The following is a 12,659-nucleotide window of genomic DNA, read 5'->3' on the forward strand; positions in this document are numbered from 1 at the left end:
AATATTATATCCAAATTAAAAATGTCAGCAGCACATTGATTACTTTTAACTTGTAATATAATACTGAGGAAGAAAAGAAGGGACAAAGGTTTACATCTCATTAATGATATGGGCATTGCGGAAAGATGGGGAAGAGAAATTGACTGTGTCATTTACAAAGAAACTGCCCTGGCATTTGACTTAAGCAATTTAGGTAACCAAGCGAGGTGGCGCAGTGGTTAGACACTGGACTCGCATTCGGAAGGACGACGGTTCAATCCCGCATCTGGCCATCCTGATTTAGTTTTTCTGTGATTTCCCTTAATCACTCCAGGCAAATGCCGGGATGGTTCCTCTGAAAGGGCACGGCCGACTTCCTTCCCCATCCTTCCCTAATCCGATGAGACCGATGACCATGCTGTCTGGTCTCCTTCCCCAAACCAACCAACCAATTTAGGTAATCCCCAATAAACACGAATTTGGATGGTCAAATGGGAATCTGAGTTTTCCACCTTCACAATTGCAAGTGCAGTGTCTTATTACTGTACCACTTCACTTGGCACTGTAGGAAACAATGCAGGAAACAAAGTGAAGAAGATATTTTATAGCAGAAAGCTTTGGTCACTTATTCAAAGGCGGGGAGCTACAAAGTAATGGAGTTTCCAGGGACAGAAGTCTGGATTCTTGTGATCTTGGATTCCACAGTACAAAATAATACATGTAACGTGGTGATGTCTCAATATTGGTTAATTACATTCAATACTGAAAGGAAGAAATTGCAGGGAAACAAAATTAAATTATTGGATACTACAGAAGATAGCACTTCCAAAATCAGGATAATGACATAACTGGAGACGACTTCATAAAACAATGCTTCTTGAGACTAAATGACAGAATCAACATCTTCAAGATCACAGATGATTAACTGCAGTATGTTCAATACTAAGAAATCTAAGTTTGTATAAATGGACTTTACATAATTTTAAATCATGCCAGTGCAGACCTTCACAATGTCATGTATGAGTGACATCCGAAAATTCCAGTCTAAATCTAGTTCTCCATTCTCAAGCACATCCTTTAGACTGCCTTTGGGACAGTATTCTGTCAGTATGAGGATGTTATTTGTGTCAACACAAGCACCAACAAACCTGACTGTGTTCTCATGTGTAACATCACGAACCTGAAAACAAAAATATGTGTCACATTGAATCATAATAAGAAACAGCGAGCACAGAAATAGTTGTATATACTACTCTTTCTATTGTAACAGGATCCATTCATCCACATAAAGAACAACATTAGGTAACAAATTGTTCTCCTAGCTGTTACTTACTTACATACAAACATAAATTGTTGTTATCTTCAGTCCAAATACCGGTTTCATGCAGATCACCACAATAGGCTATCCTTTACAAGCCTCTTCATCTCTGTATAACTGCTGCAACCTACATCCATTTTATCCTGCTTACTGTATTTATGGCAAGATCTCTCTTTATAAATATTGTCCCTCACATTTATTACCAAAATGCCTACCGTCTGACGTCTCGGGTTCTGATCTATCAACATGTTTCCTTCTTTTAGTCAAGTTGTGCCATAAATTCCTTGTTTCCCTAATTCAATCAGTCCCTCCTCATTTTTTATCTCAATCTACCCATGTGATCTTCAGCACTCTTCTGAAGCACCATGTTTCATAAGCTTCTATTCTCTTTTCATCTGAACTGCTTATCTTCCACATTTCACTTCCCTATACTCCGGACATATACCTCAAGAAAAGACATCCTAACACATTTATATTAAATGCTAATAAATTCTTCATCCTCACAAATGCTTTTTTTTTTTTTTATATTATTAGTCAGCATTTGATATTCTCTCCACTTCAGCCATCATCAGTTATTTTGATGTTGAAATTGCAAACTCATCTACTGCTTTTGGTGTCACACCTTGTAATCCAATTCCCTCAGAATCAACTGATTTAATTTGATTACATTCCACTGTCCCATTCTGTTTAACTGCTCTTTGTAATACCACAACCCCTTGGGTTCCTCTATCCTATTCCAATCTCATCTTCACTCTCCCATACTAATTTAAACTGTTGGTTTGAAATTATTTACATTGGTCTTCACTATAATGTAGACTGAAGGAAACATGTTGAATTAAAAACTAATGCACCATCATAATTTACACACAATACAAATTTCAGGAACATTCAGCTATCTTTATGTTTTGAAACCAGAAATTATTTGAATCCCTAATAAAAATATGACATGATGATTTTTCAGTCAGAAATGAGCATACTCATATTTTAATTGGTGTTAGATAATAGAACTGTGATTATGACCACATAGAAATGTAAAATTTTACTCATACAAAAATGAGTTATTTGCATCTAGGGCTCTCATTCAATAAAATTAATCACTTTGTACACCTGAGAACTTAAGCATGAATTTTCTTTAAGTCAGTTAATCACTATATTCAAATTAATGAAATATATTGTTGCAATGATAAAACATTTAATTTATGGTCTTAATAGAAACAGTTTCTTTCCTGTCTTTGTATGAAATTATTCACTTTCAACCTACGTGTATGTCTATGTAATTTAGGAAGATGTATGTAAAAACTTTAACTGTATAAATGCAAATTCAGTATGTAACGATGACAGTAACTGTTTGAAACCATATAAATAGAGTTGATTTGTACGCTGCCATACTTCAGTCTTAGACCAAATTTTGTAAAAACAGCATGTAGTCAGACTTCGTAAATTTTATGATGTACGCTCACCAAGGAACATCTGACGTGTGAAATAAAATCCTTTGTACACAAGGAGTACTACAACTTATTCTAACCATTTCATGATTTCTATGTGATGATGCAGTACTCATGTGTAAATGTAATGAACAGAGAGAAAAGCTGGAAATGGAGTGATTGTTTTCCTACTGAATGTGACAATATGGACAAAATCAAAACAGACCCTTCAAAAAAACGTGTGTGCGAAATTGTTAAAGAATGAACTCAGAATATAAGAAAGGAACTCAACTATTCAAAAACAATTATATGTGTACTAACAAATGAACTACATAAGTGAGAATCAGCCACGAAAGAAATGTGTAAAAACTACAAATTTGAGGCATCCAACATAAAGCACGATTCACAATACAACATGCAAACCACAACACAGAATGCAGTTCAAAAAGGAAAGCAATCTAAGGGAGCAGCAATGAAAATGCAAACCTTTGCTCCTGAGAATCAGTTAGTGAGTAGGAGACCCAAAATATTTGTTGCCTGTGATAGCCATGGCAGAGACTGTGCAAGAAACATTTTAAACTTAGCTTCAAATAAATATGATGTTGAAGGGAAGGTGATACCAGGTGCCCCAACTAGTGTAATATTTTTTTAAAAAATGCAATGACTTGCATAAGCTGACAAATGAAGATTCTGCAGCTATTTGGGCAGGAGCTAATGAGCTGCGACGGACATTTACCGACCCACCGGCCAGATGGGGTGTGATGGCTGAGAGATGAGGTAGATGAAGAATGCCGAGACAGACATCAATCAAACTTAACGGACTCTTAGTTATTTTCAAGAAGATGACCCAGTCTTGTGCCAATGTCTGGAGAACGGGTTGAAAGATGGCTCTATTGCTCTATCGAACATCGAGTGGTGATCAGGTATCGCCCACGACATTAATTTCATTTCATTGCTAGAGGAGCATGTTTCTTTTGTATTTGTACTATCAGGGATGCCTTCATGTCTTTTTCATTTGGACATTTTCAATTGTATTTATTTCCTTACTTAATTAATTTCCTAATTACCCACTATTTGTTAACCTTTGGGCATTGTAGACACTATTTATGCAGTACTGTACAATATGTATGTCAGCAAAGCTTGTAAGTCTGACCTTGTAAAACAATTATTCTTTGTAATATATATTTATATACATAAAATAATAAAAAGAAATGGTTATTGTTCATCAGATGAACTTTTATTAAATTTACAATCTTATTTGGCAATCTTTAAACTTTTATTATCACAAATAATATAATATTCATAACTATCGACTAGTAAATGACCAAACACATAAAGTGATACTGAAAATGTATGCTTGTCCATGTCTTCAAAATAGTTCATATTTAATCAAAAGAGAATGAGAAATTGCTTCTTGTGAAGACGCTATTAAAATACACTTGATACTGCATGACCAATTATCAGCACCGATATTTAAGGAAATGCTGTGTTATGCATGGTTTGTTTCCAAATTATAGGCTGAAAGAGAGGTTTTTGAAAACGTTAACAATGTTTGTTTTTTCACAGAAAATCTCAAGAAACCTTGTGTATGCAAAAACATAGCATTCATTCAATGCAGCTGGTGCCATTTAGCATTACGTTTTCCATATTTTTACGAAAAATACCATCCTGCAACTTATACTCGTAATGTCGAAAGCGATGATTAATTGTACATCTTTCGAAAGCTGTCTGTGCTGGTCAAAACTTGGAGGTAACAAGCCGTTTTGGGCTCCTTCCACGTATAAGGGATATCTCAAATCATGGACAAGCATACATTTTCAGTACCACTTTATGCGCTTGGTCATTTACCAGTCGATAGTTATGAATATTATATTATTTGTGATAGTAAAAATTTGTAGAGTGCCAAACAACATTGTAAATTTAATAAAAGTTCATCTGATTACACGTATTTTTCCCATTACATCAACTGTAATATAAATAGTAAAAAAAGTGACTGTGTTAGAAATTTAAAAAAACTGACAAACAGGACTGGATCCAGCGATTACGGGGCTTGAACACAAACCACTCAGCTGCCACCTCTTCATGGTAAACATGACCATCCACAGGTATATATTTGACAACCAAAACTGTCTTGTAATTCTCTCAATAACGCTTGATAAATATGTGCCACTGCTTACACATTTTGTTGTCCTCATGGAGTACTACGAGTGTACGAAGTTTGCAGTAAATCCAGGTTCCAAATGTCGTGGTCTCCCCTTGTATGTCTACAAATGCTATAAATATAGGTTTGCCTTTCCCCTTCCTATCTTCTAAGAGAAGTCATAGGGTCAGTATTGGCTCACATGTTCCTACATTTCTCTAGAATCCAAACTGATCTTCCCTGAGGTTGGCTTCTACCAGTTGTTCCACTCTTCTGTAAAGAATTGAGTTACTATTATGCAGCCATGACTTATTAAGGTGATTGCTCAGTAATATTCACGCCTGTCAGCACCTGCTTTCTTTGGGTTTGGAACTATTATATTCTTCTTAAAGTCTGAGGGTATTTTGCCTGTCTCATACATCTTCTACATCAAATGGAAGAGGATTGTTATAGCTGGTGCTTCCAAGGCTGTCAGTAGTTCTGACAGGATGTCTTCTACTCCTGGCACTGTGTTTCAAATTAGGTCATTCAGTACTCTGTCAACATCTTTTCACAGTATCCTATGTCCATAACACCTTGATTTGCATCCTCTTCTGTTTCTATAACACTGTCTACAAATTCATCTTCCTTGTACAGACCACCCCTTCCCCCCCCCCCCCCCCATCCCACCCACCCCACCCACCACCATATACTCCTGTCACCTTCCAGCTTTCCCTTCTTTGCTTAGGACTAGTTTTCCATCTGAGTTCTTGATGTTCATACAGCTGTTTCTATTTCTCCAAAGGGCATTTCAATTTTCCTGTAGATAGTATCTATCTTTCCATTAGTCAAAATACTTCTAAGTTGTTACATTTGTCCACTAGCCATTCTACTGAGTAATTTTGCATTTCCTGTCATTCAGGTTTCTTAGATGTTTGCATTCCCTTTCACCTTCTTCATTTACTGCGTTTTTATATTTTTTCCATTTGATCTATTAAACTGAGTATCTCCTGTTTTATTTAAGGATTTCTACTTGGTCTTGTGTTTTTACCTTTCTGATCCTCGGCTACCTTCACTATTTCATCTTCCAAACCATTTTCAATCATTGCCTATTGTGCCCTCTGAAACACTCAACAACCTCTCGTTTCAACTTATCCAGGTCCTACCTCCTTAATTCCCTACTGTTTTGCACTTTCTTCAGTTTTAATTTACAGTTCATACACAATAAATTGTGTCCAGAGTCCATATGTGCACCTCAAAATGTCTTACAATTTAAAATCTGGTCCCTAAATCTCTGTCTTACCATTATATAATCAATTTGAAACCTTCTGGTGTCTCAGTCTCTTCCATGTGTACAACGTTCTTTCATGGTTCTTACACCAGGTATTGGCAATAATTAACTTGTGCTCTGTGCAAATAGTCACCAAGCACTACTAAATTTTTGTCTCCTTTAATTATCTGAATAATTGCTTCTTATGGGATAAGTTGTAGGGTCTGATCTCACCCTTGATCATCTCCTACAAGTTTACCTACCTTTCTGTAAATAATTTGTATCAATATTTTACAGTCATGCCGTATTAAACTGAAGATTCAATAGCATTCACACATATCAACACCTGCCATCTTTGGACTTCGTATGGGTTACATTCTTCAGGGTGTATACGTGGACGGTGAAAAAAAAAAAAACGAATTCCCAGATTTCCCAGTTAAAAATACACTTTCTCCCAGATGGAAATACATTTTTCCGTGTTAAGTAACAGTATACTTTTCCTTGAAACTGTAAAATTTATCAATCCTTTAAATGGTTGTGGTTTTGTACAGAATTGTAGAATTTCCTGGCACTTTAGAAAACGAAACTCAGGGGGAAAAAAAAACGTTTTAGAAAGATGTCTGATGTGCAGCAACATGTACACTGCATATTTTCATATCACGAAAGAATAAATTCGAATTCCACCAAACACTGCATATAACTTTCCGAAGGGTTGAAATCAAGATTGCGATGTGCTTTTGTAAGCCAGTTGTAGCACATGTCAAGCAATCTTGCCAGCCGATGACAACAGATATTCAGATCATAGGACACTGTGATGTAGTCAGCCAATAGCAACATTACTGTAAAGTAGCGTGAACACACAATTAGGAAAAGGTAATGGTTTAAATTAATAAACATATATACATAGTGTTGCTATAAGAAAAGGAAAAGCTTTTACGTTTAATATTGGTCACTAATATTAATAAGCTGCAAGAGATGCTAAGTTTTAACACATAATGACCATTTTCGCACGTGTTACACTTTAAAGATACATCACAAAAATATGCCAGTAAATTTTTTAACAATGACATAAATGTCTGAACTTCTGGTTCGAAAATATTCTAAATGGTTGCCCTCAAAGATTTGATTTCTGAATGAGAGTCATATGCTCTGTGATTTAAGAAATTCATCAGACATTCGTGTGCACAGAGTTCATCTTACGTAAAACGAAATTTACCTTGAAATTAATGCTTTCCAAACAACCTTTCGCAATATTTTCCCATGACCTGTTAGAAATAGAATCGTTTCAGCAGTTGCCAGAGTGCGCCAAATAACAGGTGTCACAGCGCTTGCGCAGCTACAATGACGCAGGAATCCCATACGTTCGTACATGTAAAACATTAAAAGATCTTACATTATGTCATAAAAGAAACAAGACATTAGAGGACACTCCAAGAGCATGGGAATTTTGTGAATTATACTAAAATGCATCATTTGGCTTAAAGTGCACATTTGTATATCCAGATTCAGATGTAAATTTTTTTGAAGTACCTCTACTGTATTATCTCATGTTTGGTTCTTTATTAAGGCATAATGCCATATGTGCTAGAAGATGAAAACGTGAACCTGAAATGCAGCGAACAGTTGAAACTAGCCAATAGTGTGGAATTAAACACTTAGTTTCAAATAAATTGACTGCCTCCGCAGATAAAATTAGTGAAAGTCAAATTTCTTTAACAAACCGACGAAAATAACTTCATTCTTCTGCAAGGCAACTAATGTTTGACTGTCAGAGAGGTGGAAACAAAATAAAATCTGAAACTAATTACATATTTTAGTCTTCCGTGATTATGTGAACGTATTTTAATTCACTTGATAGCTCCTGGCCACAGAAATCCGTTTTGTTTTCATTTGAAGTGAAAGCAATAAACGAAGAGGAAACAGCAAAATCACTTAATGTAAACATGGGTCACGTGGAATCTACCACCTCCCACTACAAATCAGACTGCTCTGGAAATCAGGTCCTGATCTAGGATATTTCCAAACCGGGGCGATATTACATAGTGGTGCTCCCCCTCCCTTGAGCATTTGAGGTAAGACGCCAAAAATTTAAAAATCTACTTTTCAAAAATATCTTCAATTTGTAGTACACATCTTTCTGAAGACTCTGATACATAAAACATATATATTCGAGGGAACATAAAACATGTTATTTGGTCTTAAGTGGATCGAAGTGCAGTGCCACGTCTCTCCACACAGCATTCTTCCATCGCACGTCTCTTGTATTTCGCTCTGTGGAATTCAAACAAGTAATATTTTGTAATGGAATGTGTGTCATCAAACTATATTCCTGCCAGTGGAAATTAAAATGTCCTGTGGTGCCTCTCCTGCTCCCAGTTGGCCAGTTTGACATCCTGCTCCTCTTTATTGACATCCTGCTCCTCTTTAAAAAAAATCTCAGAATTAATACTGGTTGGGATTATATGTAACGAGCAGAACAAGAACTCTTCAGAAAATTTGAAGTCTTTACTGCCTATTAGCTAATAACTTGCTTCTTTTCTCTTTAATCTTGACACAGCTTTATATGCCATACTTTCCTTTCTGGGAAAGAATCTACTACCTCATCAAAGCTCGTCAACGTTTTGCTACATGAAAAAACGAAATGTCGTTGTCTAATACTAGAAAAGCTGTTAATACAAATCGTACCCAAGACTGGTGTGGTTTCTCGATCTGATTACGTGTATTTTGTCACTGCTATATAAAACGAAATAGGCCTGCCCAATGTTGCAGCAGTTGTTACACACACCAAATAAACGAGACTGTTTTGGCACAAATGGTCATTTTTATAAAACGACGGAATATAATCCACGAAGTACCAATATCAAATGCCTGTTAGCCCTACTACAAGCAACAACTTTGTGTTAGGAACTAGTTTCACATTTCATTCATACTCTCTAGCTTCTGAAGCATGAGGTTGAAAAGTAGTAGTACTAAATTTTTAAATAAATTTCGAATCATCATATTCTCCCATGATTTGTGAGAGTCCCCATTTCTTCTCATTCCTCATTCTAACAAACAATCTTATCACTAATTCTGTAACTATTCCTGCCAGTGTCAAAACTTATTCTCTGCTTAATGTCATCACCGGTTTAATTATCCGGTTGGGCGTTATTACGTGTTCATACAACGCATTTTCCACGCTACTCCCAGAATAGAACTTTAGGTGATTATTTCTTGTCGGGGTTTATAAAAGACTCTGTTTATGTGCCTTTGTTACCAACAACAATGAATGAATTGAGATATTGCAAGCTGTAACTCAAGACATGTTCACTGCAGTGTAGGAACAATCAGAATACCACATTGACATATGCCATGCGTCTCAAGGGAGACTTACTGAACACCTTTAAAAACGTATAAAAAAGCACTTTGAGTTTCCCATTAATCAAAAAACAAAATTTATTGCATATGTTTATTAGTTTCAGAAATATAGAAGTGCCAAATCAGATGAATCTTTTTGATACACCCCGTCTATTCATCCAAACTTCCAAATTTCTCGTCTTATCTTAGTACTTTCCCGCCATCCAAGCTCCTGATTTTTACACAACCACTTCTCTTTTCTGCAGAGGTCTCTTTAAATTTACTATACAGTCAAGAATGCTTCTGCAGCTTGAATCTGTCCTTTGTCGATTCCTGTATGGGCATTTTGCATTTTCTGTCTGTCCCACATTTCGAAGTTTCACCTGCATCATTTGCTGAATTCCTATATTTTCTTGTTTTTGCAGTTAAATTTAATATTTCCTGTGTTATAAAGGGATTTCTACCAGCCCATATCTTTTATTTGTTCTGCCAATGTGTTCATTATTTTACTCTCAAAGCTACCCACTCATGTTCTGTTGTATTCCTTTCATTTGTTTCCATCAAATGTTGTTCAATGCTTCATCTAAAACTCACAACAATCTCCAGGTCTTCTGTTTTTTCAGGTCCTATCATTTTTATTTTCTAACACTGGGCAATTTCTTCAGATTACTTCTGCAGTTCATAACCAATAAATTATGAACAGAGACCATGTCTGCCCCTGGAAGTGTCTTCCAATTTAAAATCTGGTTAAAAAATCTCTGTCTTACCATTATATAATCACCAAATCCTGCAGTGTCTCCAGGTCTCTACCATATGTACAACTTTCTCACATAATTCTTAAAGTGCTAACGATGAAAAAATTATGTTGTGTGCAAAATTCTGTGAGCAACATTCTCCTCCATTCCTTTCACCCAATCTATGTTCCCCATTATTTATTCTTCTCTTCCTTTTCCTACTATCAGTTTCAGTCACCCACCACAATTAAATTTTCATCTACATGAATAATTTCTTTTATCTCATTGTACAATACTTCAACCTCTTCATCATCTGCGGAGCTGGTTGACATATGAAATTTTACTTTTCCAAAAACTGGCTAGAACTTGTTAATGTAAGGTAACAAGGGATAATATGGCCATACAGCAGCTTTGCTGGCAATGGATATATCAGCTTTGGAAAAATGGATGGGATGTGAAAAGCAGAAAGACTCATCTTCCCCTGATAAAAAGAAGGCAGCATTCAGCAGATTCAGATGGTTTAAATAACCTGGTTACATAACTGCATATAATTACTGTACATGACTTTGCACTTAAGTAAATAATGTAGGATGTGCTTGTAATGTGAGTCCTTGGATTTGCTGGATACCTAATCATTGAAATAGAAGTCAAATGAAAATGAACCATGGACCATGAACCATGGACCTTGCCATTGGTGGGGAGGCTTGCGTGCCTCAGAGATACAGATAGCTGTACCGTAGGTACAACCACAACGGAGGGGTATCTGCTGAGAGGCCAGACAAACGTGTGGTTCCTGAAGAGGGGCAGCAGCCTTTTCAGTAGTTGCAAGGGCAACAGTCTGGATGATTGACTGATCTGGCCTTGTAACAATAACCAAAACGGCCTTGCTGTACTGGTACTGCGAACGGCTGAAAGCAAGGGGAAACTACGGCCGTAATTTTTCCCGAGGGCATGCAGCTGTACTGTATGATTAAATGATGATGGCGTCCTCTTGGGTAAAATATTCCGGAGGTAAAATAGTCCCCCATTCGGATCTCCAGGCGGGGACTACTCAAGAGGATGTCATTATCAGGAGAAAGAAAACTGGCGTTCTATGGATCGGAGCGTGGAATGTCAGATCCCTTAATCGGGCAGGTAGGTTAGAAAATTTAAAAAGGGAAATGGATTGGTTAAAGTTAGATATAGTGGGAATTAGTGAAGTTCGGTGGCAGGAGGAACAAGACTTTTGGTCAGGTGAATACAGGGTTATAAATACAAAATCAAATAGGGGTAATGCAGGAGTAGGTTTAATAACGAATAGGAAAATAGGAATGCGGGTAAGCTACTACAAACAGCATAGTGAACGCATTATTGTGGCCAAGACAGATATGAAGCCCACACCTACTACAGTAGTACAAGTTAATATGCCAACTAGCTCCGCAGATGACTAAGAAACTGAAGAAATGTATGATGAAATAAAAGAAATTATTCAGATAGTGAAGGGAGACGAAAATTTAATAGTCATGGGTGACTGGAATTCGAGTGTAGGAAAAGGGAGAGAAGGAAACGTAGTAGGTGAGTACGGATTGGGGCTAAGAAATGAAAGAGGAAGCCGCCTGGTAGAATTTTGCACAGAGCACAACTTAATCATAGCTAACACTTGGTTTAAGAATCATGATAGAAGGTTGTATACATGGAAGAACCCTGGAGATACTGAAAGGTATCAGATAGATTGTATAATGGTAAGACAGAGATTTAGGAACCAGGTTTTAAATTGTAAGACATTTCCAGGGGCAGAAGTGGACTCTGACCACAATCTATTGGTTATGACATGTAGATTAAAACTGAAGAAACTGCAAAAAGGTGGGAATTTAAGAAGATGGGACCTGGATAAACTGAAAGAACCAGAGGTTTTACAGAGTTTCAGGGAGAGCATAAGGGAACAATTGACAGGAATGGGGGAAAGAAGTACAGTAGAAGAAGAATGGGTAGCTTTGAGGGATGAAGTAGTGAAGGCAGCAGAGGATCAAGTAAATAAACAGACAAGGGCTAGTAGAAATCCTTGGGTAACAGAAGAAATATTGAATTTAATTGATGAAAGGAGAAAATATAAAAATGCAGTAAATGAAGCTGGCAAAAAGGAATACAAACGTCTCAAAAATCAGATCGACAGGAAGTGCAAAATTGCTAAGCTGGGACGGCTAGGGGACAAATGTAAGGATGTAGAGGCTTATCTCACTAGGGGTAAGATCGATACTGCCTACAGGAAAATTAAAGAGACCTTTGGAGATAAGAGAACCATTTGTATGAACATCAAGAGCTCAGATGGAAACCCAGTTCTAAGCAAAGAAAGGAAAGCAGAAAGGTGGAAGGAGTATATAGAGGGTCTATACAAGGGCGATGTACTTGAGGACAATATTATGGAAATGGAAGAGGATGTAGATGAAGATGAAGATGAAATGGGAGATACGATACTGCGTGAAGAGTTTGACAGAGCACT

At 36.8% G+C, this 12,659-nt stretch overlaps 1 protein-coding gene across 1 annotated transcript in view; it reads right to left on the minus strand.

The window, feature by feature from the left end:
• The window catches only part of LOC126188809 (atrial natriuretic peptide receptor 1), a 783,072-nt gene that overhangs the window by 325,490 nt on the left and 444,923 nt on the right, over positions 1 to 12,659 (minus strand). Inside the window, exon 15 of the mRNA XM_049930422.1 lies at positions 983 to 1,159. Within this exon, the coding sequence (XP_049786379.1) occupies positions 983 to 1,159 (177 nt within the window). The remainder of the gene's footprint in view (positions 1 to 982; positions 1,160 to 12,659) is intronic.

Source organism: Schistocerca cancellata, chromosome 5, assembly GCF_023864275.1.
Source record: "Schistocerca cancellata isolate TAMUIC-IGC-003103 chromosome 5, iqSchCanc2.1, whole genome shotgun sequence".
In the NCBI taxonomy this organism is placed as follows: domain Eukaryota; kingdom Metazoa; phylum Arthropoda; class Insecta; order Orthoptera; family Acrididae; genus Schistocerca; species Schistocerca cancellata.